Source organism: Hyposmocoma kahamanoa, unplaced genomic scaffold (assembly GCF_003589595.1).
Source record: "Hyposmocoma kahamanoa isolate Upper Pololo Valley unplaced genomic scaffold, ASM358959v1 93, whole genome shotgun sequence".
Lineage (NCBI taxonomy): Eukaryota > Metazoa > Arthropoda > Insecta > Lepidoptera > Cosmopterigidae > Hyposmocoma > Hyposmocoma kahamanoa.
In genome coordinates, this window is record NW_020654810.1 from 20,581,626 (window position 1) to 20,607,462 (window position 25,837).

General features: G+C 35.9%; 2 protein-coding genes across 2 annotated transcripts in view; one reads left to right on the plus strand and one right to left on the minus strand.

Moving 5' to 3' along the window:
• Positions 1–978, minus strand: part of LOC113237107 (phosphatidylinositol 4,5-bisphosphate 3-kinase catalytic subunit delta isoform) — a 29,186-nt gene extending 28,208 nt beyond the window's left edge. Inside the window, exons 1-2 of the mRNA XM_026473373.1 lie at positions 744–978; positions 82–313 (exon numbers count right to left, since the gene is read on the minus strand). Of these exons, the coding sequence (XP_026329158.1) occupies positions 82–313; positions 744–890 (379 nt within the window). The 5' untranslated portion in view covers positions 891–978. The remainder of the gene's footprint in view (positions 1–81; positions 314–743) is intronic.
• A 3,730-nt stretch (positions 979–4,708) lies between these two features.
• Positions 4,709–25,837, plus strand: part of LOC113237108 (probable 28S rRNA (cytosine-C(5))-methyltransferase) — a 28,585-nt gene continuing 7,456 nt past the window's right edge. Inside the window, exons 1-6 of the mRNA XM_026473375.1 lie at positions 4,709–4,883; positions 4,978–5,233; positions 6,724–6,986; positions 7,167–7,280; positions 8,226–8,400; positions 8,645–9,540. Coding sequence (XP_026329160.1) covers positions 4,761–4,883; positions 4,978–5,233; positions 6,724–6,986; positions 7,167–7,280; positions 8,226–8,400; positions 8,645–9,540 — 1,827 coding nt within the window. The 5' untranslated portion in view covers positions 4,709–4,760. The remainder of the gene's footprint in view (positions 4,884–4,977; positions 5,234–6,723; positions 6,987–7,166; positions 7,281–8,225; positions 8,401–8,644; positions 9,541–25,837) is intronic.

A 25,837-nucleotide genomic window follows, 5' to 3' on the forward strand; every position in this document is an offset into this window, starting at 1 on the left:
TTCCTACTCTACAAACAACACATTTTTGTTGTAGTCTTTACTATCTATTATCTCCTATGACAAATTTTAATTACGTCTCACCTCTCCCAATCAAATGACTAATCTGTGTATTCAACAACTGTTCTCCTGGTCTCTCAATAGACCGCTCATGGATCATCAACACTCCACACACAGGTCTAATATCTCGGAGTCTCTTGCTCTCATCATCCACCTCCTCTGGGGCTGCCAGCGAGTTAACAAACCGGAACACATATCCGGACATCTCGTGCAGCATCCCAAAGAGGGGATATTTTGCTGCTTTGTCCCATAGTTCCTGAAATATCATTTATAGTTGTAAATAAAGAACATTTTTGTCGAATATTCAATCAAAACAATCTGCAGTGATGGGGATACAGATCACTAGACAATCATTAAATTATATTATTTATAAATTATTTTTGTTTAAATCATTTATTACATTACAATAGATAACAACATATTTAAAGAACTTTATCAGTGTTCTGCTCTTTTTACAAAACACTTAAAAATTTTTAAATAATCAATTACCTACCACACCAGTAATTTACCAGCCCACATGCTTAAAATGAGTACATCCACATGTAAACAATATGGTCTACTTTCTAAAATCAAAACTATCTCTGTAAACATATTACCCAATACTTTAACCTACTTTCCTAGAGTAGCAAACAATGTGTTGGCGAAAAGCGTGACTCACACCGATACAGGATACTTAAAATACTAACCTCCTTGACATCCTGCAGGGTGCTGTCCCAGCTCGCCCTTAGGGATATAAACACGGAGTTTGGCATCAGACATGTCAGCTCCACGAAGTCGACCGGCGAGGCCGTCCAGTAATCCCACGTAAGCGGGCTGCTCGGCGCAGGAACCATTGTTTTGATAGACTTCCGCCTGATTACTCAAAATTACCCCCACATTTCAACACCTTTCACTGATAGAGTTACATAGCGACGCGGTTGCTGGCACACACTGAAAATATTGTACAAAAGACATTACTCATTGTTATTGAAACCGCTGCGTTGCGATGTTGAATCATTGTATTTCCTGGTATTTTACAAGGGACAAATCGCCATTCGAAAAGAAACTGACATTGATAATTACACAAACAACATTGATAAATAAGAGGCGGACATGGCTTATTGTATTACCTGAATAGAAAATGTTCACATATTATATAAATATCACGACAAATTACTAAAATCTCACGGATATTCCCTCGGAAAATTGTAAATAAAGATTACGTGCAACGAAAATACGATATTTTTGTGTGTAAGTAAATTGTCTATGGTCTAAACTCCGTGATTTTTTAATAAGGTGCCCATTCAAGGAAACACTGTGAAAATGTTCAAACAAATCATTTAATACGACCACAGAATACTCACCGTACCACTTTCAGGAGAATTGTGTGACATGTGCATGACATATTCGTAGATGTAAAGTCATATCATTATATGTAAAAACCAGACCTAGAATGAACCTTGGTCCAAAGTACATTGTCAAGCTTGATGAGCTCTTCACCGTATGTATTACAATACAAATACTCTCTATTATCATATAAACAAATAACAGGAAGCGGGGCAGTTTGATACAGGGGGCACATTCATACACCTGCACTATCTCTATATCTTCAAACATAATATTATTTGTGATAATACTAAAACGTGCTTTTGTACGTGAGTGTGAGTAATAGACATGCTGAGTGCAGCTCACCACTTAGATGTTGTTGTTTGACAGGTCACAGTGTTTTCACAGCCGTTGACTAAAAAAATAAGCAACACAAATACGAGGGCCACTGCAGTTTTGTTCACTTTACAGGGTTTTATGTCTTTATACAGGCTAAACTAGAGTTTTCAATAACTAGAATTTCATGGGACTGAGAGAATATATGAAGATTTTTTTTAAATAATTAATATAAATAAAAAAAAATCTAAATTGGCTGGTGAGGTACACACTAGTGAGTGGGGCAGTTTGGTACGTATTAAAGTGGTCCTATTAGATTTTTTGTACGAAAAATGTAATACTGTTTCAACAAGTTATTGTAAAAAGGCGAACTAGTGACATTTTGCGCTATAGTCAGCTTTTCAACCTATATTTCTACTTTCAAGACTACATTACAAAGAACACTTTTCAAATGGTGCCCTAGAAAGAAGTCTTGATGTAGCAAGTGCTGAAGCACATATAGCGTCATACTATATGAACAGTTTATCACCTAGTGCTTATAATACGTGGCAACCAGGAATGGCACACTGCGTTGATTCACACATCTAAGTGCCCGAAGCGATGTATCAAAATACCCCACAGGTGGGGCAGAATTGGCCAATTCCCATTTTTTTAGATTAAAATTTTTCATTCATTTAATTTCATTTAGTAGCCTAAAATTAAAGTTAGAAATAAGTGTACGATTCTGCCCCACTTCCCCCTACTGATAACTGATAATAATCAACATTACAGTCAGCTCACTACATAAAAAGAAATTATTTCTTTGAGTTCTTAGGTTTTCGCGATTGTTACACATAGGAAATGAAACTATTTAAATTCGGATTTAAATGTCATGGTCAATGCTCTACCGTAACCATGGGACCTGTCAAGGGCCCGAAACACCAGTTTATTTGAAAAAACAAATATACACGATTTAAATCAGGAAAAATAGTTTCATTTCTTATTATTTTTTCTTTGATTTTTTATTTATCCCAAAAAATGACCTACCTAGTACGAATTATTAAGTTTATATCAATGATCCTATACAATGAGTTGATTTGCATTCTCGCCATATTTACCTCAGTAAATATTTATTCTATATCCAAAATTGAATCGAAATCAGTAAAAAATAAACCGCAAAAAATATTCCTAAATTTTTATTTTTATTTAGTTGCGGTAAACATAGATTCGCAATAACCTGATCCAACGGTCATGGAACATTTGCACCGCGCGTGCCATCGCACGGCGAACCGACTCTGTTACTCTCTTGTAAGTCAGTCGCGCGTGGTTTGAGCTTTGTTTGGTGTTCACCAGAACTGTATTATCAAGGTAGCGCTCCTTCTGATTATGGACGGCAAGTGTGTCTAATGGGGTGATGTGATAAACGTTCACATGGAGAAGATTACCGAATGTCGAACAATTCCACGTATAATACGTCGCTGCTTTCAAACTTGTGAAGTCAAGTGTGCAAAGCCAAAGCCAGTCACAATGGTGATTGGTGGACACTTCTGGCAATTCCTTCGAGTAGGTACTTAACCTAGAATTGGTAAGCACCAAATATAAATTACAAAAAGAAACAAACATTTGCAGTCAACTTCCCTAATTATTGTAAATAATTATAAAATTATAACAATACGTAATCATGATAATAAAAAGTAGGTAATCAGGTGCTCAAAAAAGATTACTTTGGGTTCGGTGAAATGCCGAGTGCCCGAGAGCTCACTTGGGCTTGCTCAGGCCCCATTGTCGGGCGCTGTGCATACGATTTAAAGACAATTTTGCAAAACTTTAGTAGGTACAATTAGTCAGAATATTGAACAGAATATTTTTTATATTTTTAAATGATAGTATTATTTATATTATTTCTTAAGTATGGCGAGAATGCAAATCAACACACGGTATAATAAGATTATGGGTTTAAATACAATTTATCAAATATCCTAAATACCTTTCTAGGTCTCAAAACCTTTTATTTTTTTTATTTCTTATCACAAAAACGAAAATCTAGCAAAGTAAACAGTATATAGGTATTTGTATACAATTTATGTATCAATGTGATATGAGCTATTTACATCAGAACATAATTTGATTCATTGGCGTCTTTACCGTTTACTATGTAGTATTGTAATGAAGTTATATCAAATTAAGTGACAATATTATCAAAATTTGTTTGCACATCAAGCTTGAAACTTTGAACTTTGCTTAGACTATTACTTATTTTTTTTTTTCCATCCTCTAAGGAACTTTGTCATGGTAAATGACATAGAATTGAAAATCTTAAAGGTCTATCCACACATATCCGAGCCGTGCTCCGTCAGGGGCTCAAAAAATATCGTTGCGTGTTCTTTGTATGAACTCGTTCACACATGTCCGTGTCCGGGCCGGCGCCGGGACGGGCCCGTAGTTCATATAAATTAGCACGCGTCCACATCGCGGGCACGGCCCTGATGTGTGTGGATAGTCTTTAAGTCTGCTAGACGTGTTCTTGACCCACACACTTAATGTTGGTTTCCATAACTCAAGTGACTCAATAATATCTGAAACAGTATTATTTACATCTTCGAGTTATGTATATATAAAAATCGTCAATATGCAGATCGAACCCCTTACTAAATACCTATGCGCTTTAGCTTTCCATTGATCGTTAGTATAAAGTACCTAACCAACAATGTTTTTCTTTGAATGGGAATCTTTATTTCATTTTGGCAAATGGTTGCGTTCAAATTAAAAAAAACTTGGTTTTTTTAAAATCACAAACTAATAAGAAATACTACGGTTAAAATGATAAATTAACCATAAAATTTGCACTTGTCCAAGATCCAGATACCTCCAAGGCAAGTTTTCGATTATTTTGTATCAAAAATTTGCGTTCTTGTAACAATTATCAGCCACAGTTTTAATTATATTCTTTGATTTTTAAATTAACGAAAGTTAAACGCATTTTAACCTTAAAAATATTCTATTGACGTTTGTCTCGTGATAAATTGGGCAATGTTTTATTCGAAATGAAATATTTTTTGTAGGCCTGCTGCATTAAATGAACAATGTTTGAGCACTCTGTCAAGGTGCCAAGACATTTCAAAATTGCTGCGAATATATTTAAAAAAGTTTCAATTGAAGGAGGTAGCGTGAAAACTTTGTTGTACGACGATAAACTTCGCCACTACGTAAGTGTTCTTTTATTATTTATTTTCTCATATTCCTTCTCTTTACAAGTATATATTACAACACAGAATCATATTTAAATTTCGGAATTTACAGAGGACTAACGTGCTCTACGCACTGATTAATGAAACAATCAAACATGCAGCCGAGATAGATAAAATATTTGAAAGTTGTGGTTTGCTAACCAAAGAGCCTCGCTTAGATCCATGGCTGGCAAAAGTCCTCACAGCAGAATTATTATTTGGCAAAAAGGAACTGCCTGGCAACAGCAAACCTGTGCAAACTATATTGTCATATAAAGATCGGCTTGAGAAACACAACACATTTGGCCAAGATAGCTCCAAGACAAAAGGTAATTTTTTTTTATTTCGTTACAGATCTAATAACACCTAAACACTCATCAAAATGGTTGACCGGACTGTCGCTGTGCTGGGTACACTATTCCTGTACAGTGTTGCTATGTTCACATTGCCTTTCATTGCATTTTTCGGTGTCCAACATGTTTTAACTGAACATTATTCTGTGAGTGCTTATACACGAAATGTGTCATCAGTTGTTGCTGCAGTTATTGTAGTGAACTGTTTAATATTTATGTATGCATTTAAAGCATATCATGAAAAAGAGTATGATGAACATGGGAATGAAATAGATCAACATTCATATGAGCCCCTGCCTGCATTGGGTAAAAAAAGTGAATTAAACTTAAAACAAGATTGAAATGTGTTCACAAACATTCCAATTTGGTCATGCAGTATTTTTACAATTATCTTATTTAGTGTGCTTTTTAATGTGTTGTACGAAATTATATAATTTCTAAGTCTTAAAATAAATCATTGCATGTATTGTGTGTTTTTTTCTTACAATTTGGCATTGTTTGACTACTTAAAATTAGTTTACAACAAATAGGAAATAAAACTATTTTTCCGGATTTAAATCGTGTATATTTAATAATTTTAACTTGTGGATAATGCTGTTGATTGTACGTGTACCTATGTTAGAAATATTTAACTCTGATTGTAAACATTTCATGTACAATTGTTTGTTATCCCTGAAAAATAAATAAATAAATAAAAATAAATATTTGTTTTTTCAAACAAACCAACGTTTCGGGACCTTTACAGGTCCCATGATCACGATTGACTGAGGTGGTACAGTCTTCAACCAGTTATGTCTAATATTGATGCAAACCACCCTATGTTGTCACTATAGTTACAATAGTTATTAATTAAATACCTTATTTTTAATTTTACAAAGAAAATAGTCCAATTTACGCTATATTAAGTTTTACAAATTATTTTATTGAATGAATTTTTATTAAGTTCAATTTATTATTAATTATTAATAGAAATTAGAATAAACTAAAACATATTAATTAGTACTGCAGTCTTATGTCTGTTTGGGATTTTTCATTAGAGGAAAAAAAAAAGGGCCCGAAACGTTGGTCGTTGTTTGAAAAAACAAATATACGATTTAAATCCAGAAAAATAATTTCATTTCCTATGTGTAACAATCGCGAAAACCTAAGAACTCGATACTTACAACAAATAGTCGGAATAATAAATGATGTGGCTCGAGTTATTGTGTTATTTCACTTGCAAGTTGCCACAACTTCACTTTTATACTTAGGAGAAAGATGAAAATAATTGACTAAAGTGCTTAAGTTACAAATGTACTGTGTAAGCTTAATTTAATCTACATATTAACTAGATTACAGTTTTGTATTTACACTAGTAAAGGGGTACATTTTGCATTGAGGTTGAATAAAAGTGTTTTTTTTAAATATGAAGTTTGTCACTATAACAATAACTAAACTAGAATATTTCTAATATGTTTATTCTACAGTAATCCGCAGACCACGCTACGTAAGAATCAATACAAACCTCCTAACAACATCTGATGCTATTAGAGAATTTCAAGATGAAGGATATCATTACATGCGTTGCACATCGGAATCCTACAATGTTTACCTTACCCAGATACAGCAATTGACAGAATATGACTTTACTCAGGATTATCATCTGAAATCAATGTTTGTTTTTCCCGCGGGAACTAAGTTGCATGAACACAATTTGTATTTGGAGAACAAAATAATTTTGCAGGATAAGGTATGTTTGCCAAGGTTTAAGACTTTTGCCCTACTACCCCTCAATACTTATTGGAACCTAAAGCTTAACCAGTCTGTTAGACTGTTTGTTAGTTATGTAATGTTGCATTACTACTGAATAATGTGTATTGTTAACCTTAATAATATAAAAGTTGTCTAAGTCATGTTTAATGCTGTCCAGGCCACAGCAATGGCGGTACATCTCCTCGCTCCACCTCCAGGAAGCGTCGTGCTTGACATGTGTGCAGCGCCAGGAATGAAGACTACGCAACTTGCTGCTTTTATGAGAAATGAGGTGTGTACAAGTAAATATTCTTTTTTGTGCGTAAAGGGGTTTATTCTAAGAGCATAATAATTTCATATATTCTGTGATGAATGCAGTACCAAATATGGTTTTCTAGAATAGAAGCTTATTTCAAAAACACCTTAGTCATCAGGAGGGTTTAAAAAGAACATGCGTATCTGGCGCGCAAAACCGACGAATGCTATAGGATTCAATGTTGACACGTGATTTTTTTCACCATCAGAAAACTCAGTATCTTATACAGGGTGTAAATTTGAGACGGGGCAGCAAAGCCTGCTACCTTAATTGTTGTAGTTACAGGAAAACGGTTCTAGAAGACTATCCATGAATTTTGAAGATATATTGATTGGCATTCACAGATTTTGAAAAAATGGTACAGTCGGCAAGATAAAAGGCAATTTATACAAAACTTTTTTATGCCATTCGATCCAGTCTCTGGTAAGGATCAATGGTCTTTATGGGACCAACTGAGGTAAGAGTACTCGAAATGTCAGAAATCGCAAAAAACTTTTTACCATCTACCTAGAATAACTGATTACTAAATATGTTCCTACAAAATGCAAAGTAAGTAGTTTAGTATAAATTGGCTTTGATCTTGCTGACTGTACCATTTTTTGAAAATCTGTGAATGCCAATCAAAATATCTTCCAAATTCATGGATAGTCTTCTAGAACCATTCGCCTGTAACTACAACAATTAAGGTAGTTGCCTTTGCTGCCCCGTCGCAAATTTACACCCTACACATATTTCATTAAAAAATTGTTATTTCTACATATTACATTTTTCTAAATGTACTATGACGCCAGTGTAATTGTTAATTTCCTTAAATTTATTTCTCAAAGACACTTTGAGGTCTAGTTTCAAAATTGCCCTTACAGCAAGCTTATGTTAGTTTCACAATATGTAACAAAAGTTAATGTCATTGAAAACACCCAGGGTAAAATCTACGCAGTAGAAAGGAACGAGAAACGATATCAGACGTTATGCGACTTCGTTGAGAAAACTGGCTCGAAGTGTGTCGAAACACTCAACAAGGATTGCCTGGAAATTAGAAGAGGGGACTACGACGATGTAGAGTACATAATTCTTGACCCTAGTTGCTCAGGATCAGGTAATGAAATTAGGTTTCTTAAGTCATGTTTAAATGGTAGTGTCATTCGCCATACTTTCAGTGTTGATAATTTACAAACTCGTTTTTACGAAACTTTTGTTTAATTGGTTTAAGTAAATTTTGTATTTGTGTATCGTTGTTAAATAGTGCCAGTTAATGAAAACGTTATCTGACTAAAATTGTCGTCGTCAATCTCAATTTGCATTCTGAACACATTTTTCAATATCAATTGTTAAACACGTAGGTATGGAACTCTGCGTACACAACTATATTGAAGATACCAGACTGGCCAAACTAACATCGCTACAGGAGAAGTTTCTTAAACACGCCATGAATGCCTTCCCAAATGCAAAGAGAATTGTCTACAGTACTTGTTCACTTTTCCCCGAAGAGAACGAAAGGGTTATCACCAATGTAGTAAAGGCCTCAAGAGCCAAATGGAAAGTACAAGACATCAAAGAACTGCTGAAAGGACAGTGGAACAATTTTGGTTCTAGTATGTACGGAAGTATGGGTACTCGTTGTATGTATTCCAAACCTGATTCTGATTTTACTATTGGGTTCTTTTTGGCGGTGCTTGATAGAGATCCTAAAAATGCGGAAAGGAGACAAAATGCAGAATCTATGACACTGTCTACTGAAAACATGGCAACGATTCAGGATAATAACGAAGAATTGAATGACGATGTTGAGACATACAATAAGAAAAAAAAGAAAAAGAAACATATAGATGGGAGCAAAGAAATTCAAAATGTTAGTGCGTCAGATATCAGTGAAAAGAAAAATATAGATTCAGTGGCAGAGAACAGTGTTAATGAAAACTTTAAAAATAATTTCTACGAAATGCCATTACACCACAATGAGCCTGGAAATGAGGAGCGCAAAAAAAATGACAAACGTAATCATAATGAATCTGCTTGCGATAAACCTGAGAGTGAGAATGTTGAAAAATCTTTGGAAATAGATAAAAAGAAAGAAAAGAAACATAAAACCTTGCAAAGGGAAGAACATGACTCAGCAACTTTTAGAGAAACTACCGATGTTGTTCAACAGGACTCTAAAAAAAAGAAAAAGAAGCGTAAAGACGTTTCTGAAGCGAGTGACATAGTAGACGAATCTGATGCATTAATTGAAGAACCTGTTAAAAAGAAGAAACATAAAAAACATAAAAACTTCATTTAATCTACTGAAAATTAAAAGAAAAGGCTCGATGAAATTATGACTCGAAACTTTTTATTTTTATGAAATAAATCGAAATAATTGAAAAGCTTTGTTTCATTTAGCATTAAATTCACTTTCAAATCAAGGTAATCTCGATAGAGTTAAATAAATAGAAAACTACGAAATGGCTTTAAAAGTATAGTCAACAAATCGTTGGAAGTAGGGCAAACATCAAGTAACGAACGTCGTCTGGTTTCAAAGAAATAACTTAAACTTTCCTTCGAAGGAGTAAGGCGAGTGTTGGCCGAATGATCTGGGACTTTATTACCATAAAATACGTTCGAGGTGGCGATCGATTTTTGACGCTGGTCCCACACGCCATTTTGTCACGAACCCTCGTGCGTCCTGATTTTCTTTGTAGCGTACCGTGCCAAAATGTTAAAACGCTTTTTTCTTAAGAATTTTCGTTTTGCATAAGTATTCATCTAGTACCTGCACGGGTTTAAGAATTTACAGAAATTGTAACTAATCGAAATTAAATTTGCAATAATCAAGCCACTACGTAGGTAATGCTAAAAGATGTCATACTTGTATGGTATTCTGTTCTCATTTAGATTTTGTGATCGTATCGTATTTTTTAGTCTGATGAATGAATATAGTACGTATACCCATATACAAGTAATTATGAAAGAAAATTTATCCACATCACTAATGTATTATATTATAATAATAACAAAAATATAATACATGGTTAGAATTGACATGTATACTTATAAGGTACGTATTTGTCCCTTATATGTGTATATTTCAGTATTCCATTTCTTATAGCATATAAATGAATGTTTGATTTACTGATTAGGAAACCGCTTTATATATATGGTTGCTGCCTTTTTTTACTTCAAAGTAAACTGTAGCCGATGCAGCGTGAGTCATTACAAGAGCCATTTTTCAAACTTTAACGGCTCTCTTACGTGTTCATATATGTTTATGACCATAGAACATGTTTTTGTCAATTTATTAATAAAATAAAAATCATTTTCAAAGAAAGGTGGCTTAACCATATACCTAATACTTAGTACTCGTATATTTACTACACAGAAACGATTGGTTTATCTTCATTTTCGTTAGAAATGTATGTCATTATCAGGTCAACCGTGACCGTGGGACTAGAACCAAAAAATAGTAGTAATAATAGTAATAATAACATTATCAATATTTAGAGACCACTTCTGTTCATAAGCTTTGGTACGAAATAAAATATACATAAAAATTTCTTCTTTTTTATAATGTTATAGCTCCATTGACACCATCGACGACTCCGCCAATGTCAAGTTAAGGAACACACGCGTTTTGTACTCAAAATTTGACCGGTGAATTTCGACAGAATTCACTGAGAGGAGAATCCACAACAACAGAGAACTTCACAGAATACAATTTTTAAAAAAGGTTATAGGTTTATTCCGCCTTATGCAGCGAAATTACAATCGCACGTAATTGTTTTGTTCTCTTCATCACGGGAAAAATAATAGAAATTAATTTTAACAGTTACGAATAGAACACAAACATTCCAAATTCGTAGTTGAAAAAATAATTAAACAGCTGCCAGTATTATTTTTATTTTTATGTTTTATTTTTAAAGTAATAATAACGCGCACACACTCATAGCCCCGCACTAGGGAAACACTGTATCGCGGGTGCCATAGACACACGCATAGACAACCACAAATTACACTCAAACTCAAGAGAGATATAAATGTAGACCATACAAATATATCTCCCGGCCCGGGAATCGAACTCGGAACCTCTTGCGTGGCAGTCCAGTATGGCAACCGTTCGATCATGGAGGCAGTGTCCGTCAATCGTAAAGTCAAAGTTTGTCTCAAAAACTCAAAAACACGAAGTGTGGTATAACTTTGCTCTCAGTGGGGTAGGTAGAGGAGACTACGAATGTTATCTGTACATGCAACGATAATAGCCGGAATAATATTTCGTACCCTCTTTGGTATTATAAAGCCACTTGTGGTCATAAGTCAAAAGCATATATATCACGTAAGGTTCAACTCACACTGGCGCAGAGTCGAAGCGTCGCGTCGCGTCCTGTTTATAGTAAATATATGTATAATAGTAAAATCAGAATCAGGTTTGGAATACATACAACGAGTACCCATACTTCCGTACATACTAGAACCAAAATTGTTCCACTGTCCTTTCAACAGTTCTTTGATGTGAGTTGAGCCTAAAGTTATAAAAGTAATACAAATTATATGAAACAAATTTATATGTGAAACTTTATGACTCCTATTCGAGGATAAAATGTTATCGACTAATCTAGTTCGAAGATTCTTATCAACATATATCTCGCGACTGGCGCAGTGTTAGTGCCCCTCAAATCATTCCGATTTAAAACTTTTAGTGGCACTGTGACTGCTATGGACAGGCGTGTCGTTTACAACCAGGCGCAAAACTTGTTCCGCACCATCACTTGATATCATAAAAAAGTATTACTGTAACTAGTTGTTGTAGTACATGTTATGTACATCTCTATATAATGCCTAGTTTACTGTGCAACACTAAATATATTTTATAAATGACCTAATTTATCTACGTAAGCCCAATCTTATCGCCAAATTTCTCCTTAACGAATGTTCGCGTTCAATCCTGTTCACGAAATCACAAAATTCGTGTCATGTTAAAGCCTAGTTCCTATGGCCTCATAGACTTTTCAACATAGGTACTTAGTGAAATAGTTGTAGCAGCATATTTTGTTTATTAATTGTAACTTTATTGTAAAAAACCAACATGCATGCGGAGAAGTATGATGAACATGGGAAGGAAAGACAGAAATAGCATCTGGTTTATTCAACGTAGAACAATGGTATTGGAGTGAAGAACTACGTGGCTATGGCGTAAAACTAATGTGGCGTTCGGCAGGACATAATGAGGGAGACTGGAAAGTGGATTAGAGAAATAATAGAGTGGTACCAAAGAGAAGACAAACGCAGATTTGAAAGGCAGAGAAAAAAGCAAGATTACTTACGATTGGTTACGTTACGAAAAGAAGTTTTTTTTGGGAAATTTTTTTTCGTTGTTGGGAAATGTAAGTAATTATTTTATCTTGTAGGGTCATATCTTGTCTATTAAAATTAATAGTCACATCAGTGAGTATGGCGCGGTTATTATTGTTCTTATTATTACTATGTTATTGTGTAAGGCAGTTGAGACTACAATGTATAGAGTTCAGCGTGCTGTCGACCATACCTGAAGTCCAACATAAGTTTCTACTTAATACTCTACAAATCTACATAATAAACCTTTACTCTACTTGAAGCCTATTTCGTGTGACCTTACATATTTCATATTAATACTTTTTCGGGTCAATGTTTGTTCCAATTGTTTTTCTTTTTATCGTTTTTGAACAACCTTGAGCTAATTGGGAACGAAGTATTTTGTTAGTTTGGCTATTAGTTAAGCAAATCACAAGGGTGACATATGAGTTATGTAAGTTTTGGAAGGAATTTAATAAATACACATTTATGCAGCGGCGAGCAGTTACTGTGTAGTTCCTTCATTGCGAGTGGCAGCATCGGACTAGCTGTGTCACTTTTAGAACATGCCCGGTTCTGTAATCAATTATCTTGTTTTAAAAATGAAGAAATGATCGCGATGACAATGCTTGCCGGAGGAGGTTCACATAACTTTTTGAAGGCGTGTAGTCACCAAACCGCATCGCAGGGGCTTAAACCTTGTGAATAGCAGTAGGACGTATATGAATGATGATGGTTTAAGTGAAGACCATCCAGGTTTTAGACTGATAACGTGTAGGTAGAGTTCCTATGTGTAAGAATCTTTGGGTGTGTAGGTTAGACTTTATTATTATTTAGCAGTAGAGCTCCTTGTGAAAGTGTTCATCCACGGAAGTACTGCTTCCCCGATTTCCCAATTTTTTTTTACTTAAAATAGGAAAATAAATTCCACTATTCGAGAAAACGGATATCCTGAACAACAGAAAGTAGGCGACAGTAAGCGAACATAAAAACACAATCAAGCTAAGCCTGCTCGAACGAACTAACTTAAATGTCTCGGAGCTCATCGGGATCCTTGGTGTCGACATCTCTAGTGACGTTCAATTCCGTAGTCACTTAGATGCCAAAGTCAAACTGGCGTCCAAAAAACTTGGTGTGCTCAACAAGGCTAAGCGGTATTTCACATTCGGAGCAGAGACTGCTACTATAAGTAACAAGTCCGTGCCCATATGGAATACTGTTGCCATCTTTGGGCGGGAGCTCCCGGATGCCAGCTTGAGCCCTTTGACGCGGTGCAAAGACGTGCTACGGGAATTGTTGACGATACTCTGCTTAAAAATGATATTGTATTATGGAACAGGTGTTAACAGAATGAAATAAAATGCTTAATACTTTATCCAAAGTTTTATTTTTATATATTGGAAGCCTATTCGTTTTGTACCTAATTATTTATTCATAAACAAGCTACTCTGTGCTAGATCTATACAACTCCATTTTAATTATAGTTTATGTAGCAAAACACATAATTTTAACACTTAAACTTTAAGAAATATCTCTTATAAACACATATGTATATATGCAAATGTCCCACCTACTTAGTTATATTCGTATATATATATAATATTTATTATATAATCCCATAATTTTAGCATTGCATATTCATAGCATGTAACAAATATTACATACACACAACACTCGTTACGTCTAACCAATCGATTCTACTGTATTTCACATATAATTACCCTTGGTGCATAAAAAATATCACATACTCACAATATTCGTTATAATAATTAAACTTTTGCATTTGGTTAGTTGGCACTTACTAAAATGTATCCCCACAAACAGTAATATTTCATATGCAATTAATTCACCACGTACCACATAATAATTAGAGCAAATGAGTGATAAATAATGTAATAATTTTACGGTTTTGAAAGTTTGTTCCGTTTAGCACTGTACACTGCATCAAGAATGCCCCGGCTTCATCATTGACTGCTTTTTATATCCCAGCACAAACAACCGTTTGCCCAATGTCTGTTGTTTGTGCCCGGAACACGTGGTATTTTTTTCATTCATTTCGCTAAATGTGAATTTTATATGATTTTGATATTGACAGTAACCAAATTATTTACTTGATAAAATTAATTATTAAAATAATAACAGAATAATCACATATTAATGACTTTATATACAGAATTATGGTACAAATGTCAATGTTCTGAAGAACTATTTGACATGATGCCAATAGCAACATTTTATCATCGCACCGCTCGCCACCGGCAGGGAGTCCATCCTCACACTCTGGAACCGAGGCGATCTCGAACTGTACGGTTTCAGAGGAGGTTCCTACCACGTACAACTAGGTTGTGGAATGAATTCCCTGTCAGGGGTTTTCCCACAGGAATACATCATGGAGTCCTTCAAAAGGGGTTTGAGAAGGGTCCTAAAGGGTTGGCAACGCGCTCGTGTCACCGATGGTGACGCAGGCGACTGTAACCGCTTTTCATCAGGCGCGCCGTATGCTTGTTTGCTGCCTACATAATTTTAAAAAACTACTTTAGTAATCATTAATAGAGGAGACAGCAAATTTAAAGGTTGGCCCCCGGCGGCAGAAATCGACGTTACACCACTGCTGCTTCCTTACCTATTTTCTTTTTTTTTATCATATCAAGAGCCTGAACGAACAAGTCGTGCGCCTGGTGGTAAACGACACGCCTATCCAAAACAGTTACAGTGCCACTCTGAGCTTTAAATCGCATAGACCTGAGGGGCACTGCCACTGCTCCCGCAACTCTGACACATAAGTTGACAAGTCCCATGTGTCTATAATTTCACCAGCACACTTACCTTGCAAAACCAGAACGAAGTAATGCTCACATTATATGCTTGACAGCAGAAATATCTCATTGGCTACGACGGCAAATGCATGCTTCTCTAGCTTATGCTCCCACTAAAATAACTCATTTATCTTTGTAAATTTTGCTTTGTTTTTACTTCTTGTGTATTAAGTATCTATCACCTATCTAACTCTTTAATCCTTTTGCAATATTGTGCTGTGTATTTCTCTTCTGTGTCGTTTACTGTGCAACTGATGTCTTTCAAAATTAAATTATTTGTGTTGTGCCAATACGGAAATTATTAATTCCACACCTCGTTCGGTGCTACAGATTTTATTTATTTTGTTATACAAACAGATTACAAATTAGCTTAAGAACTAAAACGATGTAACGTAAACCCTTTTGAGTTTTACTGTACATAGTCTTCTCGTTTCACAACTCTTAAATAAAATAGTTATTTAGGTACTCTTAAAATTTAAACGTGCTATTTTGTAACGAACTCTTCCGCGCAGTGGTGTGCGTGCGTATATGCATGAACTACTTAACTAAGAAGCTACTGGATTCAAGAAAAGAACGAATTCCTGATGAACTGTTGTTTAAGTTTATATGTTATGTTTTTTCGCGTAAGGTCTCTTTTTAGTGAAATTGGTAATTCATTTATAAGGCTGGGAAATACACTAGCTAGTTTGTTGTTTACCGTACTCATTCTTAGTTTTACACTTGATGAGCAGAGCATTAGATTTTCCGCGGGTTTGCTTATCATGGGTGTCTGTTTTTTGTATGTCGGTGTTTAAAAATTGTTCTACTAGTAACATGTACTTGACTTTGTCATGGATTGGCATGACTTTGCAGTGTTTAAATAATGACTGTTTATCTTTTATATAATATTGAATTTTTTTTAGGTACTATTGTTTTCATGAATCTAAATTGCAGTTTACAAATTTTATCTAAGTGAGTTTTAAACGTCCTGCCATAGCTGCTCAATCCATATCCAATGATTGATTCACACAAGGGCTTATGTAGTGTCAACAGAATGTGATAGGTGATTTTGTATATAATAAATGAGAATTTAGCGTAGTGCTCTTAGTTTCGTAGCACTAGGGAAACCCTGTGTACGGGTACCATGGACACACACTTATAGACAACCACAAATTATATAGATTTTAAGACTTTCGTGGTTATTCACTAAATGATTATCACTAGTATCAGGTCATTTTCCCGATATTTCGGAACGGTTGCACGCTCCATGGTCACGGGTTGACTGGACGGCGGCAGATGACAGCTTTATGAGCAGACATATCTGTCTACCCTTTTGCGCTGTCGACGACTACCTTCATCGCGATTTGTTGTGGCGTTACCATTGTCACTCACTTTTTTCACACAAACCACACTCACTGTATCCACACGCGAAACTGAACTCGAGGTGTTTTTGTTTTTATTACTGCACGCACTAAGGACCGGATTCCATGCACTGGACAGTTTAAAACCATCATCACGGTTAAATTTTTTGTACTCCGTGATCTCGATGGCTTCTCGTACCAACCGTGGTATGTAGTGACGTTCTGTCGAGAGTACCTGGGGGCTATGCAACTCGATCCAGTGGTTAGTGTCAGTCTGTGTGAGATGTTGTGCTATGGCCGACTTCTGTGCATCATTGTTTTTTACTGCTCGGATGTGTTCCTTCATACGATCGACAATTGTTCGTTTAGTCTGACCGATATACGAGCTCCCACAACTGCAGTTCACTTTATAGACACCCGGTGTTTGTAAAGGAAGGTGGTCTTTTGGTGAACGTAACATTTTTCCTATTTTGGTTAAGGGGGTGAAAATAGTTTTTATGGAAAACTTCCTTAGCGACCTGGCTATTTTATCTGTCACCCCTTGTACATAGGGCAGAAAAACTGGTAGTCTCTGTACGTCAATTTGCTTCTTCCTTTTATGTATTGGTTTAAATGTTTTTATTTTGTATCCATTCTGTAGCAAAACCGTCTTAACGTGCTCCTGTTCCTGTGGTAGGTGGTGTGAATCACAAAGATCATAAGCTCTATTGGTTAATGACCTGACGACCGAATGTAGGTGTTTTGGGTGATGATGTGAAGTGGCATGTAAATATTTGTCCGTGTGAGTTGGATTTCTGTACACAGAATGACCGAGTGAACCGTCTTGTCGGACTTTGACCAATACATCCAAAAATGCAAGCGCGCAATTTTTCTCAATTTCACATGCAAATATTTCTCCCGGCCCGGGAATCGAACCTGGGACCTCTGCGTGGCAGTCCGGCATGGTAACCGTTCGTTCGTTCGTTAAATGTATATGATGTGCGCATTCCACTTAAGCCGACTGTCAATTAGTATCTTCAAATACATTCGAGTCTCAACTGTATCTATGCTTCTACAGTTAAATAATTAAAATGACAATATTTCCCTGGATATGTAATAATAATAATAATAATAACGCACACACTCAACATAGCCCTGCACTAGGGAAACCCTGTGTCGCGGGTGCCATGGACACACACATAGACAACCACAAATTACACCCAAACTCACGAGAGAAATAAATATAGGCCATACAAATATATCTCCCGGCCCGGGAATCGAACCCGGGGACCTCTGCGTGGCAGTCCGGTATGGTAACCGTTCGGCCACGGAGGCAGTTTTTTTTGTAGGCAGTAGTTTTTAATTTTTGCTGCCGAGCAGTAATGTGAGCATTATTGAATTTCAGGCACCCGGCACCCGGCACGCCCAGACCAGGACCAATTTAGAAAAGTTCATTTCCCAAATTGATTCCACCAGAATCGGAACCGGGACCTCCTCATCCAACGCCCACGGGGCAAACCGTTGGATCACCTGCTGCTTGCTGCAGTTTCGTTATCATATCATAATTAATGATAATCTGCGGTATAATATTATCATTGTATACCCATGTAAAAAATGTACGCGATTATAGGAATAATACCACCCGGGCATTACCTTCGTTCCTTCCTCGAACCTGCAAGAGGAGGAATGATCTTCCTCCTGAAGTATATTTCCTTTGTGCTATGACATGCGGTTCTTCAAAAAGCGTCTTTACAGGGCTCTCAAAGGCTGGCAACGCATCTGATGTTGCAAATGTCCATGGGCGACGATGACCACCTAACTTTGTCTCCTTCTTTACATAAAAATATATTAAAAACGGATTGGCCCACTTTTTCAAACGTAATACTTATCTACATACCAGTACAGTAAAAGAACAACCTTATTTCCCTGTTCTCTGTCACTGTCTGATTTTTATAGTAGTGATAAATGTACAGAAGCATAAATTCCTCCTTTTACATACTTATCTCTGAAAACGATGTAGGCGTGTTTCAATCATGAAAAAATTACATAAAACCAACAAGCCATAGTAACCCAGCAACATTTTGCTCGGCGCGGGCGGGACGGTTGGGCGGGCGGTGTCTCCTTTAGCCAATCAGCGGCCGGATGCGCCGTATTATGACAATCGTGTCACTCGCTGCCTGTCACGAGGTTAAAAAGTACGCCTTTATTTGGTGAAAACCGTCGATCAGTAATGAGTCATCCACCGTTATTGGCTGCGGTTGGCACACCCTGTAGGTATCACTGTTTAGAAGATATAATTCGCTGTTATGTATGACACATGTATTATATATAATATTAAAGTATCTCCACGCGTGTACGGAGTGTTTTTTAACTGGAAAAATAATGACGAGATCCGAAACCATAGCAAATACTGCTTGAGATTTCCGTAAAAATGAATAAAGTTTCATACATTTCTCACAGTTGGCGCTACGATAAAAAGTCATTAAACTCAAAAACAAAGATCTGCAAGCTGTTCCGTAGCTCAGTTGGGAGAGCGTCAGCCACGGTATGCTGAATGTATCTTCTGATTGTATCGAATGAATCTTTCTTAGCATTCGATTTTATATAAACAATTATAACAAACTAGTGGAGTAATTTCACTAAAAAGAAATAAATATTATGGCAGTAAAACATCGTGATATTCGAAAAAATTAATATTACAGTGAATAAAAAAAATAAAAGGATCAAATACTTTTATTTTATATGAATCGATCCAGATCCCTGTTAGTATCATATCATTGTATGGAAAGAAAAATGTAGACAGCAGAAGTTGGTGAAATTAATGAAAAAAAATTGTAAGCTACACGCCTTTTCATAACAGTTGTAGTACCACTCAGAGCTTTAAATTGCAAAGATCTGAGATCTGAGGGGCACTGCCACGGCACCTGTCACCCTGAGAAATTTTGCCTTTCACGAGGTTTAAAACTATAGTGAAACAAAAACTTTATACTAAAGGTTATTATACAACTTCTGCGTACTTGGATGACAAAAATCCGTGGTAGTAACCCGTTTAGCTCATGGAGGTAGTCTCAATCTGATGTTTCAAATAAAAAAATATTGTAAATGTTATTTACAAAGAGCAACCCCTAGAGTTTCTTGCTCATTCTTCTCAGGGGAATCTGCCTTACGAATGAGCGGTAGAGTTTAACCATTGTGACGATTTCAAGTGTAATAATGCTTACCTATGAAATAAAGATTATTTAAAAAAAAAAAAAAAAAAAAAAAAAGAGACATAATTTGACAAGTCCCATGTGCCTGCAAACTACGCCGTCGCTAATGCCCACAGCACTACTCGTATAATTTCATAGAAATATTTATTGTTCAATTAGAAAAAAGCTTTTGCGACTTTTAACGATACATCGGTTTGCCACGGTGAACAAAAAATAATTTGTGTATTGGTTAACTATTTGATAATTACTTTTCTCTAACGAATAAAGTTGTTAAGGTCGTTATATTCTTGAACTGTTCTTTCTAGAGGCTGTTATTAGTTGGAAGCAATTATGACAAAATAACCCATAATACTCTTCGTGCAAATATTTTTCTAAGCGTTTTCGTGATGAAATCACTCAAGGTCTTTGTGGAGTAATTGGTAGGTAAGTGGATTGCCGAATTACCGATTTCGAAGTGAAAATGGGAGCAACGTGATTCAGGTCGTAAAGTAAAGAAACGTGTTAAGGGCGTGTTCGACTTAAAAATGGCAAATGAATAAAAATTATTACGGTCTTCTTAAGTGTAGGTACTGAAAATTCATAATTATATGGTAGGATAATTAATGTTGTAGTTTTAATTAGTCTTAATTAATCTTAATGATATGGTGAAGAATGAAGATTGCTTAAAATACGTATTTCGCAATATTGCATGGCAAAAAATAACAGCTACCTTATCGAATACAAGAAGCAATATTTTATAAACAAATATTTAACGCGGTTCCTAACTACAAGTTTCCCCGTAAATTCACGGTAAAGGTACCGTGTAATAAAAGTATATTGCGGTGTGTAAGAATGTCGCCTCGCCTTACAGAAATGACAATGCAGAAGGCTCGGGCCAAAGGTTTATTGTAAGAGATGATAAAAGAGGAAAAAGAAAGCTGTAACAAATAATAAAATGATATAAAAAAAGGTACAATTATTATAAAATACTCCCTACAAACTACATAACACAAATCCAACACTCGCTGCGAAAGGGCCTAGGGAAGTAAAAACATGTACGTACAGAAACAAGTTACCTTACACTTTACTGTTTCTTCGTCACATAACAAAATTTTTTGACATTTAAACAGTAAATTTACAAGTACCAGAGACAGGGCACACCACCTCTCGTTTCAAGAACTTTGAGAGGAGTTACGACGTATAGGACAAAGGTAAGAATAGTAAAGGAAAAGGGAATTCAAGAACGATTCAAATTTTAAAAATAAGTGGCCAGGAACCCGAAAATAGGATAATAAAAAAGTGGGATGACGATGAAGGAGGACGACTAGGATAGAAAACTGCAAGTTTCGATGGTGTCGTTGTATGGAATGGACATAAATATACACAGCAGACTAGAGGGAAACGTGGAGAAAGGTGGATTCTAGCGTACATAATCCAACCGATTGTTTAAAGTAAAGTTGACTGTGCTGAAACCGCCAGTAATCTTGTAGAATATTTCATAGTATATCCCATGCTAAGTGGTTGCAAAAAACATAACTGCATTGAAATGAAAAACAATTGACACAATATAATGGACTTCACTGTAAACTCGTAGCAAAAGCCGGTAATAACTGGTAGTAACTATGAAGTCATTGCTGAATAAATTGGTACGACGAAGTTATAATAACACGGTATGATTCAGCTGTCTAGACAGCTTACTTAAATGTGCTGTTTTAAAGAAGGAAAATTAATCTAGGTTTAGTAAGTAACTAGTGTTATTAACCGACTTCAACAAAAGGAGGTTTTCTACTTCACCCGTTTTTATATGCCAAGCAAGTATCAACTTAATGGCATGAAATATGCGAAGAATTTATATATAATTGATATCTATAGTACATAACTTGATTTGATAAATATTTTGTAACAGTAAAGCTCCTTGTGAAAGAGTTCGTCTAGGGAAGGCACATAGGAATTGTCAACTTATGTGTCGGGAGTCGGGCGCAGGGGCAGTGCCTCTCAGGTCTTTGTGATTTGAAATTCAGAGTGGCACTGCAACTGCTATGGACAGGCGTATCGCTTACCTCCTCCTGGTAGTGAGCAACACGCCTATCCATGACAGTTGTAATTGTTTTAAATCGCAAAGATCTGAGGGGAAGAGCCACTACACCCGTCGCCCTGAAACGTAAAATGACCCTTGTGATTGTCATTTCACCAGTTACCCTCAAAACGGAACGAGGTAATGCTCACTTTTCTGTTTGGCGGCAGAAATAGGTAAAATATAAGTCCTTGGATGAACTTTTTCACAAGGAGTCTACTGCTACCTACTTGACGTTTTTTTTTTAAAAACGGTAATATAATAAATAAGTTTATTTATATATCTGTGAAATTTTCAGAAATAGTAAACTTCATTCACTTTTTACCAATTGTGCGTGTTGGCCTTAATAAAATTATATCTATACGATACATCTCGATAGATAACAAGGTTTATCGCTGTTTATATTTATTTGTCAAAAAAAATGTCTCACAAGGTCACTATTTCTTAAGTTACATTTAAAAAATGCTTAAAATTGCCGAGTACTTGAATGAAGGTACTTATTATGGTGTGACAAGGTGCTATTTTACAACCAAAACTTTATTTGTGTTTATCGTTTTTGAGATTATCTGGCGTAACTGTGCTGTTAAAACAATTTGCCTACTTTTTCCATTTTTGCTAAAGCAGACGATTTATCAAATGTGTAGTAACTCAAATAAATAGCATTTACTATCTGTTATTATAAATTGCCATAAATAGAAAACTGTCTACGACGCCATCTCACCGGATTTGCTACGCGCGTAGATCTTCTACGAAACACGTAGACCGTACTTTCATAAATGAACATTGATTACAACATACTTAATGCAAAATCATTCTATTATACTTGTTATAATATTAGTAACGTAATTGAGTGCTTTCAAATGAAAACTTTATAATACTCTGTCGACACGAAAGTATGTACTAATTTTAGTTTTTAGGCACTTAATACTTACTCATATTAAAATTACACGGTAGCGTTAGTATAATACGTAGAAATACTTGTGTTTTATGAATTTAACGTGTCTAAATCGCATTTTCAATATACATATGAAAAGAAAAAGTGATACTATTTTTAGTTTTTCATCCAGATCACACACCATCTGTTCGTACACTTGATATGATAAAGCCACATACGAAAGAAACACGACCATATGATACAAATTATGGATGTAGCGAATCGCAGCAGTAGCTACAAATCTCTTTGTATATATTTTATAGTCGCTTTAAGTTTTAGTTTTATATTTAAATTCTAAATTTTTGGCGTCTTCGTGATTTTTGTTTGCTGTTTTGCTTTGATAGCGACAACGTGTTTTCTAGTACCATCTGTATCCGAATTCAACTGTTTAAAGATAAAGATAAAGATCGATTTATTTGTGGAAGTAGGTACAATAAGTTCATTAGATCAGTTCAATACATTAACAGTGCTATTACAACGAGTTTCGTCGAAACATACAAATATAATTAGTGGTGGTCTGATAATCAAATTTGGGACTCATCTGCTGTAGTAACTATATGTATATAGACCATCCTCATTTGTTACCATTGAGAATTTTCTGGTTTCATTAGAATATGTTCTCGGTAACCTGTTGGCTTTTGGAACCGTCATTATTATTAGAGATTTAAATGTTGACATGACACCAGCTCTCTTGACTACCAGGACCTTATTGCTCATTATGGCTTATATCCTGGATATTTTTTCACCATTCGGGAAGATAGCGCAACGTGTATTGATCATGCTGCATTGAGAACCTGTTTTGCGGCCATAACTCTAGTCCTGGATGCAACGGTTACTGATCATTACGCTGTCCTACTGTCTTTGGAGACAGGCAGTCTAATTCTATGCCGCAAAATTGCCAAGATCGACTTTGTGGGAGTTGATGGAGCCCTTAATCAAATAATTTTTGACAAGGTGTATTCCAGTACTGATGTAAATATTGCTACTCAATATCTGACTGATCTTATTCGTCTAGCTATAAAAAATGCACTAAATCCCATTATATATCTCGTAGACGAAGAGCATTGAAGCCATGGATTACCGCGGGCTTAATAAAATGCATGTGCCACAGAGACAATTTACACAGAAAACTTAAAAAATATCCTAATGACGAAATTCTTAAGGTCTCGTATAAGAGGTACCGAAACTTTTGCAATGCCTGCTTAAAAAAGCCAACAGAGACTTCGAAAGAGAAGAATTCAGAAAGGCTGGTGGAGATGGTAGGCGAATATGGGAGGCCATTAGTAAAGTTGCCAATGTTACTAAAATTAGAAAAGTGAATTATTCGGTCTTACATGTGGAAAGTACACCTCAGGACTCTTTAAATATGGTCAACCATTTCTTTGTGAATGCTGGTCCTAATCTAGCACACTCCATCATGCAAGACTCGTGTTCCAATCCTAATTCTAACTTAACTGGGCGACATAGTGATAAATGTTTTGTTCTCTTGGAGCCGAATGAACGAGAAGTGGAGCAATTAATTAATTGTCTAAAAGCAAATTGTGCAACTGGATGGGAAGACATTTCTGGAATTTTTTTAAGAAGATACAAACACCTTATTATATCACCGCTCACTTACATTTGTAATTTAAGCATTTCTACAGGAATCTTTCCTGATCAATTAAACGGGCTGTTGTACATCCAATTTACAAAGCGAGGGATAGAAACCGTCTCAACAACTATGGGCCCATCTCAGTCCTGCCAGCTTTACCAAAAATCCTTGAGCGCATTCTTAACAACAGGTTAGTTAATTATCTGGAAACTGGCCACCTTTTATCAGACAACTAGTATGGGTTTCGAAGGGGTAAATACACTTCTGACGCAGTCCATAATTTGATTAATCATGTGGTTGTCAGCTTGGATAAACAGTATCGGCACCATGGCATATTTTTGGATCTAGCTAAGGCCTTTGATACGGTTTCGATACCCGCACTTCTACATAAGCTCCAGTCTTTGGGGTTGAGGGGACTGCAGTTTAATATTTTTAAAAGCTATATCTCGGGGACATTTCAGTGTGTTAAAGTTGGTGCTCACTCTAGCGATTCCCAACCTATCACTTTCGGGGTTCCTCAAGGAAGTATTTTGGGTTCTACTCTTTTCCTGGTGTATATTGACGGACTCTGCAATCTACAGCTTCAGAACTGTAAATTTTTTTCAAACGCCGATGAGACAGCACTGATTTTCATAGATGTAAATTGGGATGAAACGTATCGATCTGCCCAGTCTGGCTTTAATGTAGTTAAAGAGTGGCTAAGCGCCAATTTGCTCACACTTAATGTGGATAAAAAAAAGTCGTATCTTTCTCGATTCGCACCCATACTCTACCACAAAACTTACTTAAAATTGCTGTCATCTCCAATCAAGTTCCGAAATCTGAGGTTGTATTTTTGAAAACTACAAACAGCATAAAATATCTTGGGATACTACTTGACTCTAATATTAATTTTAGACAATACATATACTTGTTATCAGCGCGCATCTGTCATCTTCTTGCAGAGAGAGCACAGAGAGTTGTCCTAAAGGTTGCCTGCTTCAAGCCCTACCGGTTTCCAAAAAGTGAACTTTACGCTCACTGTCAGGTCCTCACTGTTCGACAGCTACTCATTCTCTGGGCTGTGTTGAAGCAACATTCCCCCACACCCTATGACAGTGCCTCTAATAGACGACATTGCTTAGTGGCTTCTTACGACCGTTTCAGGACTGCATTCAGTCATGGATTCTTCTGCTTCCTGGGATGTTTTCTATATAATAGATTGCATCGCGAACTTAATATCTTTGGTTTAAATAAATTTGAATGTAAAAAGAAGTTGGCAAACTGGTTGCAAAAATTAAATTATGAGGATACTGAAGCTTATACTTCAT